The sequence below is a fragment of the Citrus clementina genome, unplaced genomic scaffold, assembly GCF_000493195.1.
Source record: "Citrus clementina cultivar Clemenules unplaced genomic scaffold, Citrus_clementina_v1.0 scaffold_6, whole genome shotgun sequence".
Classification (NCBI taxonomy): domain Eukaryota; kingdom Viridiplantae; phylum Streptophyta; class Magnoliopsida; order Sapindales; family Rutaceae; genus Citrus; species Citrus x clementina.
In genome coordinates this window covers 21,573,183-21,598,103 of record NW_006262139.1, presented here as the reverse complement: position 1 = coordinate 21,598,103, position 24,921 = coordinate 21,573,183, and the positions used below count along the sequence as shown (strand labels likewise).

The window sequence follows — 24,921 nt, the reverse complement described above, 5'->3', positions numbered from 1 at the left end:
TTACTGGCAGATACAGTTTTTGTTATACCATCTTACGAGTCAAAAACTGTTTCTTGTCATCCGAAAATAAAGATGTCTTAGTTCATTTTACTCAGGAGGAATGAGCTTAAGGATTTTTGTTGGATGAAACTTCTCAAGCAAAAAGACATAAAACAATCTATCGATTTTAGCAGTTACTGTTGCAATTACATCTATTATCTGGCATTACTCAGCCAGATTAACGAGTGAAAAATCAAGTGACAGAGGTTCATTAAGGAACAGATCGTACTCTTTAGATTTACAGAAAGATGATTCCAAAGGGATTCATCTACAAAATGGATTGTAGTCTTTTCGGCCAATTGTCTTCTTGTAAACCTACATTTGCCTTCATCTGAGCTGATCGATTAGAAAGGGCTAACAGAGTTACAAGACAAAAGGAAGTGAAATTTTATCATTCTGATTTAGATTTTGAGTCTTTTTTCTCCTCTGCTAGTGGCCGAACTACCAACTTAAATAACCATAATGCAATCACAGTTGCCTGAATTGGAGCTAGCCAATATACAAGTATATGCTCCTTGGTTATATGATCTCCACGAGCATAGGCCCATCCCATCACCTACAAATTTTGAAACATTTTAAAATCGAACAGAGATCGCTATTTGCAACTTGAAGAAGAACAGAAAGAAAAAAGCAGCAAATATATACAGTAACTATAATCGGTACTTACAGAGGCTGGGTTCATGCATCCGCCAGTCATATCAGACCCAAGAATATGAAGAGCTAACTTAGAGACACTCGAAATCCATGTCTTCATGTAGAAACTCCCTGGAATTTTTCTTGCCAACCCAAGTGAGATGGTAACGATCGCAAATGTGAGCAATCCTTCTGTCAATGCACCATGATGGATGCCAACATTCAAACTTGGACCACGTCCTATCTGAGGAAAGGTATCGAGGATGAACCTAACCCCAGTAATAGATCCAATTACCTGAAGAAACAAGATTAAAAAACTAAAATAAACGTACATAAAGAAAAAATAAGTTGTCTTATTTCCATAACTTGGAAACAACCACATTCTCTATCATACCAGGAACATGAAGAGATATTATTTTCAAAACCTTTATACTGAATGGTGGATAGTTTTGGGAGGCTGATTTACTTAAGGAAAATGGCTAGATCTCATGTTACGAGATCAATTCTTTTTCTGTGTATATAAAACACCCTGCCAGAAGGTAGTCATCTTGACTGTTAAGTCCTTTCAGAGACCTGCGAGATCAGCTGTAAGAGGTCTCGCATAAAATCCACAAGAATGGCCAAAAAGGATATCTGTTGTGGAACTTCAGATTGGAGAATATATTTTGTTCTTACATACATAAATTATGTTAATAGTTTAGCCTGTTCAAAGCACCAGCAGTTATATAACTGTGTTTCCAAAGTAGAAAAGGCAAGAGAAGAGGATAGAAGGTCCTCAAGGAAGAAGAAAAGATTTTTTTCAATCAAGTTAATTAAAGAAAAAACAACAGTAACCTTCTTAACATTCTTAACAATGGGATACCAAGAAACGAATCACAAACAAACATTTTAGAGGACACTTTGTTGCTGAGTAAATACATAAGAAGTATAAAATTCGTCAAATTCACTCCTACAAGTCAAATACTGAAAAATCAATTTCCTTTTTGCTCCAAAACTTCAGGACCACAAAACCGAGGGCTTCCTTCAAATTGGAAAGATGCAACCAGACAAGTCCAATTTGAGATGGACAAAGTTCACTGCAAATGGATGAGGAGAAAATCCATTGCTTCTGATCCTGCCCTTAGCACCAAATATCGGATAGAAATGTTCCACCACATGGCAAATTTATGTTTTGAAGCTTACTTGTATTTGCAGCCAGAAAACTCGAAAAAGGAAAATGAAACAGGATACTTTTTTTGGGATTTTATTGAACCACTGAGCTGAAGGAATTAACGTCATACCCAGTTCCATAACAACGAAAGGAAGGAAAAAGAAAATATTTCAGCAGGTACCGTCCAACAGAGCCTACTGGATCTGTATTACTTTTCCTGCAGCAGGGATGGATATGAATTGGTGGATCTCAGTCCTCATTTCGAAGAATTCTCTAGACGTTGTCGAAAACTTTCTAAGAAATCCCTCTTAATTTATTGCATTTTTGTTATCTAAGATGCATTTATTCATTCAGTCTTTCCAGATATTTATCCAAAATGATCACTCAAGCCTTTTATTTCATGAACATGATGCACGCCCCACGACATTAACTGTCACCGTGCACAAAAAAGACCAGGACACCAGCTGTTGGATGTAAATGTAATTTAATTGTGCTACACTCCCTTACTCTAGCCCCACCCCTCTGGTTTTAGCTTGGTAACATTTGAATGTAAGATCTATCCTATCCTTTTCAAAATTCCAACAGTTCGGACAAAGCCGAGAGCAGTGTAACACCCACAAAGTGCAATTCTTATTGACTAGGGATGCATGCCAACAAGATATAGAAATCCAGATCTTAGGCAGGACGTTCAAATTTAAATTTGAGCCCAAAAGCAGAGGTAAATTCCTAGTACTTTAGTAGGCTTGCTTCATGTAATCTTAAAATAAGAGATGGAAAATCCTTTGATCCAATTAAGAACCACCTTTCCTCAGGGGAATATAATTGCCAAAGCAAAACAAAGAAAGATCCACAAAATAATATATTACAAGCCAAAGGATGATGAAGATATAAATGACTTTATTTACGAGATCAATAACAGAAAAAAAAATTCAGTGATGTGCATTAATAAACTGAAATTCTATTCAGCAACAAAATCAAAAAAAAAAAAAAAAAAAAATCACGTTCGGAGGAAAATTCAACTCTAACTAGACTTGTACAGATGATTGTGTTAATTGATGGAACCTTTTATATGGAAACCATAATAAGATAAAACTAATACTCTCTATGTTCTCTCCTTTTCTCATTGTTTTCTCAGCAAGCAAACGAACATATTAAAATGACCAAACAAACAAAACCCATTAGAGAATTAAATCCCCCAAAGTAAAAATAAACAACAAAAAGGTAGATTTAGCATCCAAAGAGCTTACCTGAGCAGGGATTCTAGCTCCAACAGTGAAGAGAAAATTACTAAAATCCCCAGAAATGCCAGAAGCTAAGACGGTTAAGGGATTATAAGCCCCTCCTTTGGTAACTTTGCCCAAGAATGCAAACAGAAACATGCTGATTATTGACAAGCCACACTTGAAGACCTCACCACTGGGAGCATGTCCCAATCCCAGAACCTTGTACACAAAAATCTTGATCAAAACACTCTGCCAAACCCACATGAATGACAAGATAAAATCTGATACAACCAATCTAATCCCTGCCATTGTGACAATTGCTACTCACAATTCTGATACAATCTGATACAATCAAGATAAAATCTGTTCTCAACGGTTTATATCGATTATTCTCTCTAATGGATCATGATGGTCTTAGCGTAAGATATCAAATTGAAGTAAAAAAACCAGGGGAATCTGAATAATTGCTATTGGTTCATCTTTTTCCCAATAAAGATATTAGTCCTCGTGGAAAGTTTCTCATTAGGCATAACGAAGAAAGTGCCATCACAAGAAACTTTTCAAAGTTTCACTTGTTTGCAGAAATTGTCGGATCTTATTTGGTCAATGGCCGCCCCTTGGCATTCATGGTAATTTCACAACTCTTAAAATTTTTAATTCAATAAATAAGTAGGGGTTTTTACTTGTTACTGCGATATCTCAAGGTATTGTATCTCATAATTTGGGTAGCATCTGAGTTGTAGGACTCTATTAGTAATAAGTATCACGCTAACATAGTGAATATTACAACAGCTATTTACTTCTTAAATATTATAACGATGAATTAGAGAAGTGTAACCAAAAAAAAAAAAATCATAATCAATGATAAAACATATTATAACTGTAAAGTTAATTAATTGTAAAGTTCAATAAATTTCATCTCAATTAGTATGACGTTGATAAGTAATCTGTCTCTTTTGTCAGGGGAAGATAATATTTTCCAGTAACAAAAATGAGAAAATCTAAGCTGGGTTATTTTATAAATTAACCACATTGTTAGGTCATCTCCGTAATTTTCCTTTCGCCGTAAAAGTACAATTATACCCTTCATCAGTCTTTGTTTTTACTTTATTTTAAAGTCCCGGTCTGTTTCTTTTTCTTGATAAAAAAGAAACTCGTCTATATTTCACAGAACTTTGCTTTCTCAGTAGAAGGGAAAGAGGATCGAATTGACTCACAAATCGAAAAAGAAAGAAGAGAGCAAGAATGAGCAGCATAGGCACAGGCTACGATCTGTCGGTGACCACATTCTCTCCCGACGGTCGCGTTTTCCAGATCGAATACGCCGCCAAAGCCGTCGACAACAGCGGGTAGGTTAACTCACTCTCTCTTTCGCTCTTCTTTTTATTCTCCCTTCTTAATATTCTTATTTTTTTCAATCTTCGCTCGCAGGACTGTGATTGGAATTAAATGCAAAGATGGCATCGTTATGGTAAATTCTTTTTTTTTTTTACTTATTCGCTAAATCTTAAAAATTTGTATTTTTAGGTGTATTTTATTTTGTTTTTCCAAAGGGAGTGGAGAAGCTAATAGCGTCGAAGATGATGTTGCCTGGTTCCAATAGAAGAATCCATTCCGTTCATCGTCACTCCGGCATGGTACTTACCTTTATCTTATACTGTGTCGATTGTATAGATTTAGTTTAGATTTTAAATCCCTAATAGTGAAATCGAGAATTTTAGCTTGTAATTTGGTCTTTTGATTATGTGATTTTAGTGAGAGAGAGAGAGAGAGTGTGTGTGTGTGTGTGTGAGTGTGAGATGAGGGTGATGCTCAGATTTGTTTGAAGTAAGACAATTATACACAGTAGCTCATATGGTGTTGGGCTGATATGATTGTGGATGTTTGCTAGAAGATACAAATCTAAAGTTTGGGGCTGACTTTGTATGACTAGGAGAGAATCTAAAGGTTCATAAAAATGTGGAAATAAATGTACAACTGAGTTATCTGGAGAGAAGGAAGGGGGTTTCCTTTGTAGTCATCTATGTAGACACAACCTCTCTTTCTGTGGAAAGTGCAGAAGACTGTTTGATGTTTTTTGATGTCTTCTTATGGATGGTGTCTTTCTTGTGGTTTAATGGGCTGTAGGTAAACCCGTCCTTGTGTACCTATTTCAAACTGTATATTGGTGCATGTAAACCCATCCTTGTGTACCTATTTCAAACTGTATCTTGGAGCATATATTGACATTTTTCAATTGCAGGCTGTTGCAGGATTAGCAGCAGATGGGAGACAAATTGTTACCAGGGCCAAGTCTGAAGCTACAAACTATGAAAGGTTTGCTTTTAGATCATTTACTTGTATGCAATTTGTGTAATGCAGTGGCACTGTTTTTAGCTATATATATGGAAAAGACAGCTTTAAAGGCATGATATTTGAGGCTAGGTCCAGGACTTAGGCTTGTAGCTATGATGAGGGAATAGAAAGTGCTAAGTTAATATGCAATCAGTATGTTTCATCCTTCAGTTTGCAAAGCAACAAAAACATTAAGATTAAATGTGTCTATAATATGCCTAACAACTAACTCTTGAATTTTATTCAATCTTTATGCAGTATTAGGTATTCAATTATATAGTAGCAACATTTTGTGAAACTTATAACATTCTTTCCAGATGTAGTAACAAACTATAAGTATTGTGATCATGTGGAGAAGAAAATAGAAGATAAGAGAAAGAATATCAAAATTTTTTAGATAGTTAAGATTTTCCTTCCAAGGTTGCTCCTCCTTACATGGCATTTTAATGCTCTCTTACTTATTCAAGTATTAATGTTATTTATCATATCATAACAATTTCATCCTGTGTTTGTTGTTGACTGTCAGTGTATATGGCGAACCAATTCCTGTTAAAGAACTTGCTCAACGAGTTGCTAGCTATGTGCATCTATGTACTCTATATTGGTGGCTCAGGTTTGATGATTTGATGAGATATTACTTACCTCTGTTTTTGTTACTAAGTTGTTTTCCTTCCCCTTTAATAACTGTAAGACCAATGATGGTGGTGCTGCAGACCTTTTGGATGTGGTGTAATTCTTGGAGGTTATGACAGAGATGGACCGCAATTGTATATGATTGAACCTTCTGGTATCTCCTATGTAAGTTAATATTTTGTCAAATACTTTCATAGTTATGTTTAATGTCTTACCATCTTTTTTTTGTTCTACACGTATAACTTCTATTTATTTGTATTACTGTTATTCTAGAGTGGTTTTTGCTTATTGGTGTTTTGGCATTTGTTGTAGAGGTATTTTGGAGCTGCAATTGGAAAGGGCAGGCAGGCTGCTAAAACGTAAGTTTAGATTTATTTATTTACCAAGTTCAAAAATAGAAGATTTATTATTTTCCCTAGAATTTTGACGTGGGCATAAGTGAACATCTGGTCATCTCCTCTTTTTGTTTAGCTACCTTCATTTTGCTTTTCATTTTTCTGAGAAAATTAACTGATGGTACTGATACTGTTGAAACTTGTATTTTCACAGAGAGATTGAAAAGTTGAAGCTTTCTGAAATGACCTGCCGACAAGGGGTCATTGAAGTAGCCAAGATGTAAGTTCTATATTTATTCTCTGGTAACTTGATATTCATCTTGTAAATTTTTTATTTTAGTGTGTGACGTTGGTGGTTTTCTTCTTGACTAACATCTCGGTAGTAATTAGTAATATTTTTTTGGTGGGGTGTTTTTTGTGCTTTGAATTGCTAAAAATAAAGACTTGGACATAGTGTCTTTAAACTAATCGTGTTAAAGTGTACGAATTAGCATTAGTGTGAGTGTTATGTAGTATGTTGATTGATGACATACAAGTTATGAATTCATTGCAGGAAGATAAAAAGAATTGGCTGTTGCCAAAATAGGAAATGCATGTTTATAGTACAACAGTACAAGTTAGGACTGACAAATGCTGTTGCAACTGTGACATTAATACTAATACAATGAGATTGTGGTGGTATAGGTATCACTACTTATCAAATTCATATAATGTATAAGGATCTAGACAGAACATCCATTTCAAGTCAGTTGAGTATTACTTTGAAAGTCGTGTGTTTGAACTATCATGGATCTGTGCGCTAAAACTGGAGATGATGGCTAATTGGCTATAGCCTTATTAATGCATCATGGCTGGAGTAGTACAAAAGTGATATGCAGCTATTTTGTGTCAACTTTTGAGTGTAGAATGGATCTTGGCAACTAGGGATCCTGGCAACTAACTCTCAATAGGCCTTTTCAAATATAACTTACATGCTGTGCATGTTATATGTAAGAATAATTTCTGAGCTTGTCAATATTTTCTCTTGTTTGCTTGACAAATTTATGAATTTTTTTTGCATGTATGAGACTTGTAATTCTAATTGTAGTTTGATACTTCAATATCTGCTATATCATCAATTTGATTTCTCTAAGGTTAAACGTTTTTATCTGATGCTAAACAGCATTTATGGAGTGCACGATGAGGCTAAGGACAAGGCCTTTGAACTGGAAATGAGCTGGGTCTGTGATGAATCAAACCGCCAGCATCAGAAGGTAATTTATAATTTAAAATGACTAGTGTGTTTTAAACTTGTGGTTCTTCTATTCCTCTGCTGTTACCACCCTCGCTCACTGGATCTTAGATGAGCAATTTTTTGGGTTGCTGTTTGCTGTTGGTACTTAATATTACCAGCATAATTATGCTAGTGATTTTGTTTATATATTTTTTGTTTCTGTTTTTATTACATTCAGGTACCAGATGAGCTTCTTGAGGAAGCTAAGGCAGCCGCCAGAGCAGCGTTGGAAGAGATGGATGCAGATTAGTGTAGCAGAGTTGATAATATTTGGTTACTAGTTTGATGCCATTTCAGGGCTTGTCTTGGAATACTTTTCGGAACATTTTCAAAATATTTAATAGATTGGTGGATTCTCTTGATGGTTGATGGCTTACCGCTGATAATTGCATCTATACTGTTAAAGTTCTTAAATTATCATTTGCTGGTCTATGAGCTATAGCGCCAAATTTTTTGGTGTTGAAACTTGAATTTACGCTTTTGCTTAATGTGTTGGCATCTGGTCTAAAATTTAGATAGCACGAAATGTATGGTTAGGAATGGGATGGAAGGTTAGTCTGTTATATCTCTCATTTATTTTTATTTTTACCACGTATATTTACTATTATTTTATTTGTTCAAATTTAATAGATGAGTATTACTGAGATGAGGGGGTTGTGTTGAGTGCGTATGACTTATGAACTTCGTTATGAATGCTGACAGAAACAATTATATAATCTGACAACTATAAACTACGACACAGTTTGTTTTTAACTTATTAATTTAATTTTCTTAATTTTAATCCGTTTATTTTTTTAATTTAATAAAAAATTTCAATCGTAAAGTGATTAAATCGGTACATTAATTTTTTTAAATTTTTATTTAATTTAAAAAATGTAAATGATATAATTAAAATGTATTTAAAATTTAAATTAATTATGATCTATTTAAATTTTTGACAAAAATAAACAAATTAATATGGCGTCAGTCTTTAATTTCTTTATCATTTTTTTTCCGAAGAAAAATAAGAACTTATTGGTTGTCTGTGTCGTTACTCGGTAGGTTTATCAACATATTTCTAATGACCCATATATATATATATATAAACCAGTGGTTTCGGAAGCTGATGCACAGAATTCTGCTCAATTATTTGATGCAGGACAAAATGAGTGACGAAGCCATGCATAGATATCGAAAAGGATACAGAAAGAGAAAATTTTAATATACACCATAGTTCAACATTATCACCTTCGCGTTTCCAAAGGGTCAAAATTTATAGTACACACACACACACACACACCAGTCATTAGTTTTTATTTTTCCTTTTAACATAATATTACAAGTTTTATTGAGAACTATCTTGCTTTAGTCTAATTAAATTTCCAAATTTATTTGAGTGTGATAAAGATATACTCCAATATAGAAAGAAAATATATATATTATCAACCATTGTGGCACAACTTAGATAAGAAGACTTGAATATGCGATGTCTTCCAACTTGTATATTTGACACCTACTCCAAGGAAATTAATGAATATAGATACCATTTTAGATTAGCATTAATGCATTCCGCACGTGCTATTCTTTAATTTGAATGCACGCGTTAAGCGGACTTTCTATCGATTTTATTTATTTATTTATCTCCAATGAATTAACAACATTATTAGGAAATTTTATATTTACGGAACACTCAAAACTCAAGTAAAATAAGGAAAAAGAAATCAGAGGATTCAGGTCAAGAACAACAGAAGCAAAGGGATTTTTCGACTTCTCATTAAAACTGTTATGGATTCAACAGGAGAAAATTATCAAAATCCCACGTATTGTTTCAATAAACTATATAAACGTTATTTTCCTCATAAGATTGGAATTTTATTTAATCCTGAACAAATGAAATGACTCAGCAGAACTAGCGGATCTAAACTTCATTATTAATTTTCACAACTTACTTTATTTATTTATTTTAAAAAGAAAAGCAAGTTCACAATTTACGTTTCTTTTTACAACGTGCTTTATTGTTTATACAACAAAATGAAGGTAATGGTTAACTCGCCGCCACCTGCAGGTATGGCGATGCCATGCGTCTACTGGATGTCGATGAACTAAGCACTCTATTATTTCTTTCAAGTACTTCAACTTGATCGCATATGCACCTGTACGTGTAGAGTGAACTGTTTTCCATTTTTTTTTTTTTATAAAATATATACTTATTTCGAACAAATATTAACGAGCAAGCACTACTATATATTATTGGTGATAAATTCTTGTGCCTTGTTAACCAGTTAATGTGATATGGTTAAAAATAATATACATAAATTAACCCTAATTGTGGCACTATACAGTACTGGTGGAGCTAGCTAGCTAGCTAGGTTGATTGATATTTGTTGCAAATAGTGCAGCATGCATGCACGTACGGACATAAATGGGGATGCGTACTTCTCTCGAGTGCCTACTAATTGTAGCTAGCTAGCCAGTTAGCTAATAAGAATAAGAATAATGGGGGAGAGGATTTGAACCTCATTATTGTTTATATTTTATTACTTAATGAATTGTAGCTGGATAAAAACAACATGTAAGTAATCAATAATAATATTGAAATTATATAGTAATCATAGGATTCGCGCGATTAATCACATGCGTAAGCAATTAATTAGCCGAGAGTCTTGGAATGTATCTTGGGGCATAAAAAAAATGATAGGGCAACTGAAATCCACGTGGAGCAGGATATTAAATTGTTCATAAGAGCCTATAACTATGGCCGGGGTTTCATAGTAATGTCATCAACATCATCAGCCTAATAGCAAATTAATTAAAGCTCCCTCCAGCTCTAGCTCTATCGATATGGCTTCCAGCAAAGTCCTGCTGCTTGGTCTGCTTGCTATTGTTGCCACAGCTGCCTCAGTGAGAGTGGCTCATGGCTACAGCGTTGATGGCAAATAAACATCTCTGGTGAAAATCAATGGCACTGTACTTTGCTCTTCAACTGGAAACCCTGAGTCGGGCCAAACCTGCCCGCGCTTGGCCAACTTAAAGGTGACCTTAGTCTGCCTGAACATTCCCTCAGTCGTTGCCTACACGGATTCGAACGGCTCTTTCGTTTGTCCAGTTGACACTAAAACATACAATCTTCTCGACCCATTCACATGCTACGTCCAAGTACAACTCCCACTTGAAGAGATTGTTTGCGCTCTTCTGTCCAAGGTTGCTGGAACTCTTCATGCTGTTCCTTCAGTCCTTGCCGGTGTTGTTGATTCAGCTCTCGGTTTGGTTGCAAATATCGACATTGGACTCTGGTCCTGCCTGGCACAGGCTCTTTAATTATTGAATCCCTAATTTGCATATGCATTAATTAATTAATTACTTAATGCATCTGTAACTCATCTATTATGCGTACGTACTTCGTAGCCTTCTCCAGTTCGATCTTTAGTTACGTTATTAATAAATTAAACCTCCTCTACCTAGATCTAGGCCAGCTTGCTCTAGAGCGACGTGATCATGATGATGCATGCATGTCCTTCCTACAAATTAAGAGGACAACAGATGCTTGTCATATGTATCATCTGCAGTGGTGCTTGTAATGTTAATAAGGAGAAGATTTCTGTTTTCCAATTGAGATTTTCAGCAAAAACCATATACATGCATATAGCATTGCATGCATTAATTCTTGTCTCTCAATCGTTAATTTATTCAACAATAATGTGTTACGTACATCCTCATTCTGCAAGTTCGTGACGGTGATTATTGGATGACAATGTATATATCATGAGCATTGATATTCCGACAGAAAAAATTGATAAATATAAGATAAGATCAGGCTGGTTTATTTTATTGATTGAAAAATAAGGTAAATTGGCCCTTGTCTTACCTTTTTTTTTTTTCAACGTTCATGAATTTTTAGTATTTTTTTCATATTCAATAAATAAAACGTAATCACGTATTGATATAAATGCACGCATGAAACAAAATTTTTGCACCAAATTTTGCTTATTTCATGCTGAATAGAATTATATGTATATGGGGGGAAGGATCAAAGAATAGGAATGCCGAATTCTCTCTCATTCTAAGATCTCAACCCACTTTTCTCTTTATTTCTCCTCTTTTTGTTATTTCTTTTCAATCTTGTCTCTCCATAATTCTCAATAAATCAACCTTTTTAATCTACCCTCCTTTACAGACAACTGTTCTCTCCACAAAACCTTAGATCATGTCTTCAAATCTCGTGAAGAAACCCTATATTCATAGGCTGGTTTTAACAGTTAGCTGGTGGAAAAAATGTGATGCTGGAGTCTAGTTGCTCTGATTTGAATGCATTTGCATGGTGAAATCTTGACCTCATACGTTGGTTCTCTCTCGGTGTGTAAATGCTCCCCAAATTAAGAGTTGTTAAAAAAGAGATCAATTTTAATTGAAAGGTCTTGGGGTTCATGGTCCATAGATGGCACGGTGACTGCGTTGGCTTCATCTCTTCCTGAGGTCCAAAAGCACATTTTGCAAATTGGAAAATTTACAATCAAGCAAGATTCATGAGTTCTCCCAAAAGAAAGTAAGAAAAGAAGAATCCACAGAATGCATCTCTAATACCATGTTAGGGATAAAATGCTGATAATGTACCTGTACATAAATGAGAACCAGCTCCTGGAAAATTTATCTAATTATTTGATAATATTTGCATTTACTTATTGCTTGTTTCCGCATGTTATGATATTCTTACCCAACGAGCCAGACAACGCTGGTTGAAATAGACTCGGAAAGCCCTCGGTCCTCACAAACACATTTACAGTTCAAAAGAAAAAAGGCAAAAAAAAGAGGCCCATGATGCCTTCGGCTGGATAATTCTAGTAGGTCAATCTCATACATAAATACACAAATTTCCGAGCAAACTAATGGCACCTATCTTTACAAATGATAACAATAGATACACCAAACAAGAAACTTACCACCACAGCATATAGCAATTGAATTTTCAAAGCCTCTAAAAAGGAGGGGACCCGGCTGCAACATATCCAGATAATTTCTACAAACCCATTCAATAACTACACAACTAGGAAGGACGAAGCATCTTGAAAAGGCTCTGTACCAATGTCAATCATTGTAGAAACTAACAGTCCCCAGTATTGCCATTACCAAACTGCTTCCCTCCACATGATAAAGCCATTCTCAGAAACACTGGGCCATCAATTCGTCCTGAAGATCACATCTCCACCCAAGAATTCCAAGTCTTCTGAGACTTGAAAAATGAACTGCTGTCAGCATGTGATAGTGATCAACATGAACACTGAGCATCCACTTGACCTTTCAACCAAGTCCTAGCCTGATGTGTCAATTTCCTTCCCGTGATCTTCTTCGTGAATATTTTTTCTCAGCCTTCTTAACCATATATCATAGTCTATAGGATATGGTGTTCCACATAGACTATCAACATAATCAGCAAATGCTTTCAAGACAGTAGAAACATCACCAAGCTTCTGCTGAATAATTCTCCTAGACCATGAGGTTTCCCGCCACTGCAGTGCCCCCTCAACTGAATCCAATTCAGGCAAAGCCCCACCACATGAGAAATAAAGCATGTAAACCAGGCTCTCTGCATCTGAAGCTGAGCACAACTTTCCCTCTTGTAGAGCATAAGTCGATGAGAAATGAAGATTCATAGCTGGCCGGTCCCTATCCTCAAGTATAGCATGCCCCCAGCCAATCAGGACAAAATAGGGATGCCTCACACCAGATCTCACACAGATCACATTCTCCGGCCGGATATCTCCGTGTCGAATTCCAGCGGAAGAAACAGTAGACAGTGCAGATAAGCAATCATGGCAACACCTAATAGCCTCATCCAGACCAAATCGGCCTTCACTTACCATATTAGCTACTGTTTCACCAACTGGGCTGGTCACAAGAATTGGGGTACCACACAGAGGATGATCACAGTTTCCACCTGAGCTGGGCCTCCGACATTGACCTGGGTGAATAATCCTGCCAGATGCACTTAACTGTGGCAGATATTTGCTTGAGAAACCTTTTTGTTTCATGATAGTCAATACTTTAGTCTGTCGCTGTACTTGATACCATAAATTCATGTCTTGCCATGCTGGTTCCAGCTGAGAAGGATGGGAACCGACATATAGAAACAGGGACTTTCCTGGGTCTTCAACTGGTGAAGCAACATAATATGTGAGATCACCATTTCTGAGGACTTCATTAATCTGATAACCCTTCTGAAAATTTGAATCCTCTAACCATAACACAGACCCTATTTCCAGCTTCATCAACTCTTCAGACTCAATGTTGATGGATTCATCCTGAACTTCAACAATTTCAGTAGAAACACCATGGCGCTGAAACCGAAATACACCATTTCCATTTACTCCAGTATCCCCCAACTGTCTTTCCACTCTTCTTGTTTGGAGGCGAGAACTGTGGTCAGCAGCTAAATCTTCAATCGAGTGCTTGGGCAATCCTGCATATTGTATGATACAGTGGAAGGTTGCAAAAAGTATTTGTAAAACACCAATATCTCCCCAGTTGGCATTTCCAAGCTTGTTCCAGATCCTATCAATTGGAGAGACAGCAATTCTACAATGTTTTTGTATCCACTCAGCCGCACAGTCATAAACATTATTCACATCAAAATCCAATTTATTTACATCTCCCTCAATTTTTACTACTCCACCATATTGAGAATCAACAAGCAGAACAAACACTGTGTTTGAACTCAGACAAAAATTCAATCTGCTTAAGCTTCTTGATAATAGTATACGAAGAGCATAGAAAAGAGCCTCACCTAGAACAGATAAAGATGGTTGTTGATCACTATCTGAAGCTAGATTTCTAATATCAGGTCTCAGAAGAGCCAATTCAAGTATATGATCCCACTTTCCATGTGGATGTCTAGGGTTCTTAAGCAATATACCAGTACCACAAAGCCCTTCAAGCTTTCCATTAGCGATTGCCTTCTCAGCCTGATAAAATTTTAAGTTCGCATTATATAGGCAGGAAACAGAAAAAGGCATGGGCTCATCATGACCCCAAAATGCCTCCCACAAGCCCTTCACACTCGCATGCAGAAAATCTTCAACAGCAAGATATGCTGTTGCTTCCACAGCATCGGATGTTGAGGCATAAACAGCATTTGGCATCCGAATTAGCTGCTGGAAAGAAACCCCTTCCAGTGCATAATCAAATTTTTGAAGTTCTATCAACTCAAAAGGGACATCCAAAGCCGGTTTCTTCAGAGCTGACTTTTCTGAAATTGATATAAACCAATCTTCAAGTTTTGCAGTCAGAATTCCACAGTCCACAAATCTATAAAGAAAGTCCTTCCGATTACGAGACCTACTGCCAGACGATACACTGGACCTTCTTGTCCCAGACCCTACTGATTCCTGGTCTGGGGATCCACCTGCCACACATCAAGCCCTAGTGTTAATCGATCAGTTGGGTCACTGGAGTGTACTCTGACACAATTACATCTAAATTTCACACAGACCCACCTACCGTCCCCAAACCCAAAATAAAGAAAAAGGGCAGTCACAACAAAATATAAGAAAGTTGATAATCCCTGTCAGCGTGGAAACCATAATCTTATTTAGAGTATCTGATCCTTATAATCATATGCTAAAGATTCCCAACATTCCACTGCCATTTCATTTGCACATGAAGATATGGAAGACAAATTTTGAAGAACTTTCTTGCAACAAATTTTATTTCAAATATACACGCATATGTAAGAAAATTCATGATTTAAGTTCAATAGCAACAAAAATTTGCAGTATAAAATGTAAGGGTCAAAAACTCTGGACATAGGAATAATCGGATATAGGAATTCCAAATGAAGCATATATAGAATATAAAAAGAAAACATCCAGCCTATAGACAACCCAGAAACAGATGGCATGGAGTACAATTTTCAAATCAATTAAAAAAGAAGCAAGCCTAGCAAAAAAGCTCCATATTTCTATGATGTCTCCAATGACCATCACTCCAGTCTTTACATCAATAAAAACAGCCCAAGATTACTAAAAGGTAGCCACCACCAAGGAATCCAAACTTTTCTTTACAGCCTTGATGGCAGCCCAAGAGTGATTATAATTTGAGTCAAACACAATTCTAATCCTGAATTTAACCACATAATTTCTGCCATTAACCTAGAACCCTAAAATAATTCAAAACAAGCCAAACATAGCTCCATAATTCTTTATCCTACATCAATCTCCCAGCTACAGTTATCATCACCATGGTCACACCACAAGCACATCATACCACTACCAGAAACAGCTGTTATTATTTTATTTAAGTACAAAAGGAGTTTCAATAAAACTTATGGCTAATCAAATTTCAGACTTTAATAAACAAAAACGAAGACAAGGAGTCAAGCAAAGAAGAAAGGTGTTCATTGCAATTTAGAGCACAAAAGCCATTCACAATCAAAATTGGGTTGCAACAAAGGACACTAGCATCAGCCCATACTTTCAAATACAAAATCAAAATAATGCTTTTAACATTCTTCTCTTTATTTTTCTAAGCTAGAAGCCATGGGTAGTAAGATGGAAAAAAAAATAAAAAATTCTTGGTCCAACTACATCTCACACCTTTACCACTTGAGATAAGGCTAAAGAGAGAGAACAACACTTAACATATACAAACTACAGCAAGGTTATCCATGGAACATGGTCACATCATCTGCTAAAACTTGGCATAAAAATCTATAACAGTCTTTCTCAACTGAACAAATCCCCTTATTACTGTTGATTCAACCAATACCATTATAAATTAACCCAGCCCCCCAGAAACAATGTCAAAAAGAATAAATAGAAACTGCCATATAAATGTAAAGATGACATAACAGAATCAAAGGAATGAAAATAAAAATAAGAATGACAAATGGCAGAAAAATAACTATGAGCAACAACAAAAATCTTATTCAAAATTTTGATAGTCAGGACACACTCACAGAGTTGAACCAAAATCCACCTATGTGCTCATTGACGATAAAGAGAAATAACTGACACCGAATCAGTTACAACCATCTAACCCAAGGCTTGGCGTCATTGATTTAACTCCCTGCTGCCAAATATCTTGTGTTAAAGTTCTAATTTGTTCCATAAGGAGACAAGACTGCAGTCGTACATGAACCAGCAGCACAACATAGCTACGCTGACTTTTTTCCAAGGGCAATACACTGGAGGTTAAGGTCGCATTGACTTGATATCCATCAGCGTTTCACAATAACAAAGCTTAATTAATACCTTGCATTTTTTTGAATAGTACATTGAACTTTTCACTCTCTCTCTCGCAAACGTAAACACATAACCCTATTCTCTTATCCTAACTAGTATGCCCTTTCTTCACCAGGTCCCATATGATATTAGCTTGACAAAACAACTCTAGAAACCACCGTTCTCACACGCTGTGATGATATATCAGTTTAGCCAAACAACTCAATAAACTGCCCTTCTCACATTGACATCCTAGATGATATTTGCCAAGCCAAACAACTCCATTAAAGGTATGTAATCAGTGAAACTCAGAAGTTGGAACTGACTTTGAATAATGGTTATAGGCTTAGTTTATTTTCTACTGAAGATGCAATTTCACTCAATTAGCTCACTCACTGATACAGAATCAGTGACTTAACCATACATATCATATATAACAATCCCAAAGGAAAAGCCACACATATCAAAAGGCTCCAAAACATATAGGTGCTTACTAAGCAACAACCTCATTACAATTTCACTTGTCACTTTCAAACACATATCCAACATGTGGCACTTCGTGGCACATTGGACCTCGAGAGATGGCTCCTAAATATTAAAAATGAAGAAATTTAGTTAGGAACTGGATCTGACCTCGCATTACTGCCATTTTTTTTCTACAGTCTGATATCATTGACCAACAAATCCAAGTCATATGCCAAAGTACAAAGGCTTAGAAGATTAAGAAGAAGCCAAGCTCTCTCTCAACTCAATACATCTATCTCTTTTCAATCCACAGAATGACACGTATTTTCCAATATACCATCACGATAATTAAAAAAAACAAAAAAAAATAAATTGTGATTCTCTCTGAGTCAACTCTTAGTAACAAAATTACTGTACATTGGCGCCCCTAGTTTTGAAGCATCCCAATTATATCCTTTCTCCCCTTTTAAGTAAGTGTATAAATAGTTATGTAGATTAGCTGCAGATCTCATTTTGTGCATGCACATACACATGCAACCCCTGTCACAGTCCCACGTGTTTAATCGTATTTACCCGCTCTTTACTTACCAATCAATAACCGGGATTTTGATTCTCTTTGGACTCATTCCCACCACTTTCAATATGTATACACAATACAATGGACCCATACCATTCATGCTTGTGTGAAACTGATCCTGAATTATAACAACATTGATTCAGTTTACCAAAGCCATCCTGAATTTATAGATCCTACAGTCCATAAATACTCTCTATTCTTTTTAGAATATCGAGATCACACGAACCTTCACAACCCTAACATTTATACTTCCCAAAAGTACATCCCCATAACATGTCTAGACATAATGTGCCAAGTAAATCCTGTATATAATCCAATATCACCAGATTTAATCATGTGTTAAAAAAAACAAAAACAAACAAGCAACTGCATCAAAAGATTATTCAACACTAAGAAATTAGTTTCCAAAAGAACTACAGGAGGAAGAAGGGAATGTGAAAGATTATAAATACAAAAAGATACATCCAATTGCATCATAAGCTTTCGTTGAAGCCCAAAGAATCTGTTTCCACAAAATATAAGAGAGGAAACAGTAACCCGTCTAGCTATTTTTTGGTGGCATGGGGTTTTGTATAACAAAATTGGTACAAACTCATTAGCAGTGCGTGGATCATGGAGAGAAACCACATAAATTTCTTTGGAATGAACTATCACTTTAGCAGGTGACTTCACCGACATGTGTGCAGAACGAACAATTAGCATATTCGAAAACTTCCTAACTTGAAAAATACAAGTGAACCAAAAACTATATCTTGATACTATTTTTTGTTTTGCTACTGTCATGAAGGCAATTCTCATTCCTTATACAGAAACACAACAAGAAAGCCAACCTTGTCCCTGGAGATTCATTTTCATTCCTTCTTACCTTTGACCAATTTTCAGTGTAACCAGACAATTTGAGAGACCTCTAGCAACTTTCTTACACCAAACTATTTAAAAATGCAAAAGGAAGAGCACGCAGTAAAGCATTTGCATCACAATGATTCAATTCACAACACGTAATAGAAGTTACCTAGCGCATGACCTCATATAGCTAGCAAAAACTAAATCTCGCGTTCTTCTATTTGCAAAAATACACACACAGACAAACAAACACATAGTATATATCATTTCCAGAAACTAAGACAGCTTAAGAACTTCAATTTTCGTCAACAGTAAGCCAATTACGAGCAATTATCAGAAATCATAGGATATAATTCAAGAACACAAGACCTTAATTTCCAAAAATAGCCACTTTCCTTAATAAGCCAAGTACAACTGTAGCAGCAGTTACTGATGAAATAAAAGTACGATTAAATGAGACAAGATCAGCCACATGATTGAACATAACAAAAACAGAAGCTTCTGGAGAATCACAGGAGTCAATCCGCTTCTTCGCAGAGTAAAATCCAGTCAAACAGAGAGTCAAATCAGTTAAGAAAAAAAGAGAGAGAGAAATTAGGGTTTTAAAAAAAAAAAAAAGAATATACCTTCCATTTATAAGCAATCAAAGTCTCAGATCTTCTGCTTCGTCGTCTCAGCTCAACACATGTAATTTGCTTGCTTTTGAGGGAGAGTCTCTCGTTTCTACTCTGCGTTTGATTGTTTTATTTGTTCGTTCCAGTGGAATGACTCGTGTTTTTCTCCTTTTTTCTAATTATTATCGTGATTATTATTATTATTATTATTACAAGGAAGTTTACTTGGCATTAGTGAGTGAGAGCAGTCGTTAATCTAATTTCACACGATCTCTTTCTTTTTGTTTCTTCTCGTTACTCATCATGGGTTTTCGCGTTTGTGGTCATAGATTTTGACGGCGTCCGTTAAATTAAACAGAGGTCAAATATGGAATATAAAAAATAATAAACATGGAAATAATCGCACTGACTAGCAGTGTGTTTAATTTTGAACTCAAACCACCCATTCCATTAATTTTGGCCGACCCTAATTGGTAATGCAAATAACTAAAGGGCAAAGTCATTGACGATACGCGTTAACCATTGCCTTTGACCCAATTTACATACACTTATATCCCAAATTACAAATAATAAGAGACAAATTTAATTTATTGGACATCCCATAAACTTCACTTTCATTTTCATAATTTAAAAAAAAATTCTCTCTTTTCTAGTCTCTATATCTATTTATAATTGCATTATTTTAGTTTAATGTATTCTAAAGATTTCATGCTATTCGTTTTTAAGAAAATATTTAACGTATGATGTTAGAATTAGAATTCCATTAAAAGAGGAGGGTCCAATTATATTAGAATTGTTGTAAAGTAGAACACGCTTTCATAACCACACGATTAAAATATAATATATTTTATTATAATATATTTTTTACTATTTATCACTTTACGTATGTAATTATAATTTATGCTTTACCTTAGAGTAACTTTAAGTCATTGCCGAAAGAGGATTAACATACCAGAATAAAAGCATCTTCCCATACTTTATCTCATACCGACTTACCGAGCAATCACCTTAAACCACTGTTCGGTTTTAACCAAGAGATGTTATCGGTGTTCTAATTATTCTCTCACATATGATTATATTTGTCTCTTCTAAACATATTTTCATTTAGTGTTATGAATATTATACAGGCATTTGGGCCATATGGCTTTGTGGTTGTGGGCTATTTGGATTGTTTAGTTTTGGTCTCAACTATACCCCCATATAGATTTGAGTTTTGATAATCAAATTTATTGTTCATTTTCTCATTGATGCAGAAAAGAAAGCATATTAGCGCCAACGCAAAGTAACAATAACCAAAATGCCGTTATAAGTTAGGCCTTCAATTGGGATAAGTTGGGCACATTTTGCGTTCATTATTATCAGGCTTTGGCAGCATCCAAAACCTCAACTTCTGTCTTCCCTGCATTAGCATTAATCATCTCTTCTTTGCTGTCATTTTCTGTTCTTGGCTCCTTCTGCACATTTTCGATTAGCCCACTCTCCATCTCATCATAATTGTTATTCAGACCGCGATTATTGCACCGGAGGATCTCCACGGTCCAACCGCGAAGCAACTCGGTGGCTGCCTCATCTGCAGTGATCAATATAAATAGTCAGTAACGAGTAATATTACACGTACAAACTGATAGCGTCCTGAGTTTAAAAAAAGTTGATAAATGAGCATATAATATGATAACACGAAGATAGATGCATACCAAGTCTAGGGACAGTGTGGCCTTGGGGGTGCCTTATGATGAGGGGGTTGTGGAAGGCAGTGGCCAGCTCCTCAGAGGGCAATTTCAACCAGTCCTTGGCTCCAATGAAGTGGGCAGATTTCACATTGATGGTGTCTTTGTAGGCAACTTCGCATATGCTTGGATCCCTAAACTTTGAACCTGATATTGACACAAATAATTTCATCGGTGGATGCTCCTTCAACACCTTCCCCTGTTTCACCAAATTTAATATTTTTTTCCCTTTTTTCAGTAACCTTGATGATTCAACTTTATGGGACAGAGAGAGAGAGAAAAAGCATACAAATTTTGATTACCTGTGCTTGGTAGCCCAGCAAAAGAGCTGACAGTGTTGCACCCTTTACAAAGAAATAAGTTATTTGGTCCAATCAGAGCACTCACACACAAAATCATAGAGTCTAATATGCTACAGTAACACACAGATAATGAAGTGGAAAAGTATGTACCTGGGAGAAGCCGAGTAAACCATCAAAAGGGCCATTGCTTGTAATGTATTCAGTTAAATAAGATACGCATTCTTCCAGGTTTGTGTACTCTGTGAACTCCTGATTGATTGAACAATTAATCAATTAGTTAACGGATGATCATGGTACATTAATTGATTCATTTTCACAAAATCAATGAGCATAATTTATTCATTTACCTTGTTGAATTGAAACCACTCGAAGTAGGGTGGTGGAAATATGCCTTCTATATCAGATTTGCCGCCGGCCGGGAAAATCCCATCTGGGAAGTCCTGTTACTTGAAATAAATCTCTTCAGTTAATCAAAAGCATGACCAGTCAAATTCTTAATTTACTAATTAAATTCCTATTATTACGGTTGAACTTTTGTAATTGAAATATTCTGTAACTGCGGCTTAATTTTTAACCCTTTTTGTATACGATAGTAATACACTAATACTAGCCAGCCGAAATAATTATTTAACAATGAATTACATACCATGTCGAAGTGAGCAAAAATAGAAGGATCCCACTTGCTAATTTGTTTCTGAAGAAATTTCCCGCTGGTTCTAAATCCATGGAGGCATAATAATTTCAGCTTACTACCATTGTTGCTTTCTTTTTGGCCTCCCATTTTTTTCTATTTCATTCTTTCAGATTTTAAGCAGAAGTAAGAAGAGCAACACTGGCGCATGCTGTTCTTATTCTTCTTATAAAACATGGGGGAAGAGTTGGTAGGTAGTTCCTACTTACCACAAAGACTTTAAGGCATCAAAACTACCATGTAATTAATTTATATTAATGAAAGTTTGGTTTGACGAGTTGATGACATTGTTACACGTCCCCTACTCCAGTCGCCAACAAGATGTCAAGATTCGAATCGTCCGCTCTCTGCCTTTTTCTCCGGAAGGGTGGCTGTCATTACTCTATTGGAGCCACATAGAAGATATTTCATACTAGAATCTAATCATGTTAGAACTGTTTTACGATGCAGCATTATTAACGACTGTATAATTATAGAAATAAATATTAAATTTGTAATTTATAGTGAAGCAAACTCCATTATAATTACTGCCTTTATACTATCATCTAATACTTTATATTTTATAAAATTATATTAAAATTTTTTATTTTACAGCTTTTTATGTGAAGTTTATAAAATTTATTAGTTTTTATTTTTTTAATTAGCACCATTAGAGGGTTAACAGCATGTTAAAAAATAATTATTTTATCCCTAAATATAAAAAGACTATTCATTGATTATTATTTTCAATGCTTCTAGAATGTATTATTATTTTGGATTGATGGGAATAAGCTGTAAACTCCAAGATTCTCTTAACTAGTTTTATACTATTATTTTTTTATTGATGGAAGTAAAGTATAATGTTCAAGATTTCTCATAAATGATTTTATGATTATTTCGAATGCATTTTAGATAACTATGATCATTTCTATTTATTGCTGTTAAAGTTTGTTACTGTTGACAAAGACGTGTCATTTAAGATGAATTATATGAGCATGAGTTCTTGATTTATGTTATAAATAAGCTACAAATTAGTTAGAGTGCTTCTTTTGGTAATTTTATGATTTTATATACGTAATTTGATGAGTTTTTATAGATAGTTTTGTAATCATTATTAATTCCAACAACTACAAAATGAAATCTTTTTTATCGTTTAAAGAATATTAAATATCCTTTTTACATCCAGAAGAAAAATAGATGTTTTGTGAATAGTATGTTAAATCTTTTAAGGATGTTAATGAAAAGGTAAAAAGTGATATACTTTATAAATTTCAGGTAGATACTATAAAGAAAAAAAAAATTAATGTATATTTCATAAAAGTACAAGATATCACGTGATCGGTGGATTTATGCCCTTTATAACAATTAGCCATGTTATAGTGCATCTGCAAATCATTTAAGTTTTTTTTCCTGAATAAGTTCTAGGAACAAATTTTGTCCTTTGGAGTATTCGTTTATGAATTAGGTATCAATTACAATACATTGAGGTAAGTTTCAGCGAACTTCAATTCTTGTGCACATATTTTATACTTGTGCTGTGGAAGCAAATTTCATCATTCTCTTAAGTTAATAATTCCGTCGACGTAAATTAAGATGAAGTTTCTTGTGTACGTATATTCAGCAAAGTCCGGACTTTGTATTATTATTCTATGTGATGTCTGATGTAATATAACATATGCAATTAATTATACATGAACCTACAAGGCTGCAATACTTTTATTACAGGCAAGTCTTTTTTCTATGGACCGTCTATGAAGGGGAACAGCTATTCATACAGATTAGAGAATGGTTCCATGCTCTTCGGTAGTTGAATCTAGACAAGTGGCTACAGCTTAGCTTACATTATCTCTATTCCTCACGTCACGAAAACGTAACTTCTCGTCTGATACACACGTGAACCTACAAGGCTATAATATTCTTATGCAGGCCTAAATTATTATCCATAATATAACATACAGTAAATTTACGATTTTGCCACCCATAACAACCTAATTGTTTTACATACTATAATTTCTTAATTTTAAATAATAACTTAAGGATTATTGTGCCTTATATATAATCTAACATTATACGACCCTCTAGATTCTTATACGCATCCAAAGAATATAAATAAATAAAATACTAGTTACGGAAAAATAGACTTGAAATTTATTTAGGTGGTGTTTGGTTTAAAGGAGAGGAAGGGAGAAAGGAAAGTAATTTAAATTTCTTTTTTTTTTCCCTTTGTTTGATTTATCATAATTTATAAGAATTAAATTTCTATTAAAATTTAATGTACATCATAATGTGGAATTTAGATTCCACACCAAAGATTGATGAATTTGAATTTATCATTTATTAGAAGCCAAAACATCCAAAATTATCCTTTCAAATTTTTATTAACTTGTTTAATATTATCAATTTATTATTATTTACAATTTTATTTTATCAATCTAATATTGCAGATAATTAATTTTTATTAGTAAAAGTTAAAGCAATGATTTAAATAATTTAATAAAATCAATTTATTTTTTTAATTAATTAAAAAAAATAGAAATACAAATTTAACAATCGCTGGACTGCCGCCTTTGCCGTAAACAACCGCGCGTGAAACATCATTGCCTGTACCGTTGAAGTCGCTGGCTGACGAGAAACGTCGTTTTACCATCACGCAAGTGAAAAATGATTTCATCTTCCTCAAATCCGGTTAACAGAAATTTGAAAACTTTCTAACTATCTCAGATCCAGACAAACATCAAGTATTTCGGCCAAATAAGTTGTTTCAATGTATAGATCGTCATGTTCTGATAATTTTCATATAATTTTCGAGTTGAAATGCAATGGTATAGTGGTGACTGGCGGCGAGACGCGGCAGCTCTAATGGCGACCGCGACAACTCTGATGGCCGCGACAACTCTATTTTTTTGTTGTTC

The 24,921-nt window shown here is 35.0% G+C and overlaps 4 protein-coding genes across 4 annotated transcripts; 1 reads left to right on the top strand and 3 right to left on the bottom strand.

Annotated features, from left to right (window-relative positions):
- Positions 1-148: 148 nt before the first annotated feature.
- Positions 149-3,679, bottom strand: LOC18039376 (probable aquaporin SIP2-1). The gene is made up of 3 exons (XM_006430380.2): positions 3,070-3,679; positions 707-967; positions 149-595 (listed from the first exon to the last, which is right to left on the bottom strand). The coding sequence occupies exons 1-3, from the start codon at positions 3,352-3,354 to the stop codon at positions 431-433; spliced, it is 711 nt and encodes a 236-aa protein (XP_006430443.1). The 5' UTR covers positions 3,355-3,679; the 3' UTR covers positions 149-430.
- Positions 3,680-4,188: 509 nt separating this feature from the next.
- On the top strand, positions 4,189-8,222 carry LOC18039375 (proteasome subunit alpha type-3). Its single transcript, XM_006430377.2, has 10 exons — positions 4,189-4,394; positions 4,477-4,516; positions 4,599-4,682; positions 5,288-5,361; positions 5,906-5,992; positions 6,093-6,177; positions 6,325-6,371; positions 6,562-6,627; positions 7,510-7,600; positions 7,799-8,222. The coding sequence occupies exons 1-10, from the start codon at positions 4,291-4,293 to the stop codon at positions 7,868-7,870; spliced, it is 750 nt and encodes a 249-aa protein (XP_006430440.1). The 5' UTR covers positions 4,189-4,290; the 3' UTR covers positions 7,871-8,222.
- Positions 8,223-12,396: 4,174 nt separating this feature from the next.
- On the bottom strand, positions 12,397-19,487 carry LOC18039748. The gene is made up of 2 exons (XM_006430376.2): positions 19,323-19,487; positions 12,397-14,995 (listed from the first exon to the last, which is right to left on the bottom strand). The coding sequence occupies exons 1-2, from the start codon at positions 19,327-19,329 to the stop codon at positions 12,906-12,908; spliced, it is 2,097 nt and encodes a 698-aa protein (XP_006430439.2). The 5' UTR covers positions 19,330-19,487; the 3' UTR covers positions 12,397-12,905.
- A 999-nt stretch (positions 19,488-20,486) lies between these two features.
- Positions 20,487-22,226, bottom strand: LOC18038495 (esterase C25G4.2). Its single transcript, XM_006430374.2, has 6 exons — positions 21,986-22,226; positions 21,687-21,779; positions 21,490-21,588; positions 21,340-21,381; positions 21,005-21,236; positions 20,487-20,880 (listed from the first exon to the last, which is right to left on the bottom strand). Exons 1-6 carry the CDS (start codon positions 22,118-22,120, stop codon positions 20,669-20,671), a joined length of 813 nt encoding a protein of 270 aa, XP_006430437.1. The 5' UTR covers positions 22,121-22,226; the 3' UTR covers positions 20,487-20,668.
- Positions 22,227-24,921: the final 2,695 nt, after the last annotated feature.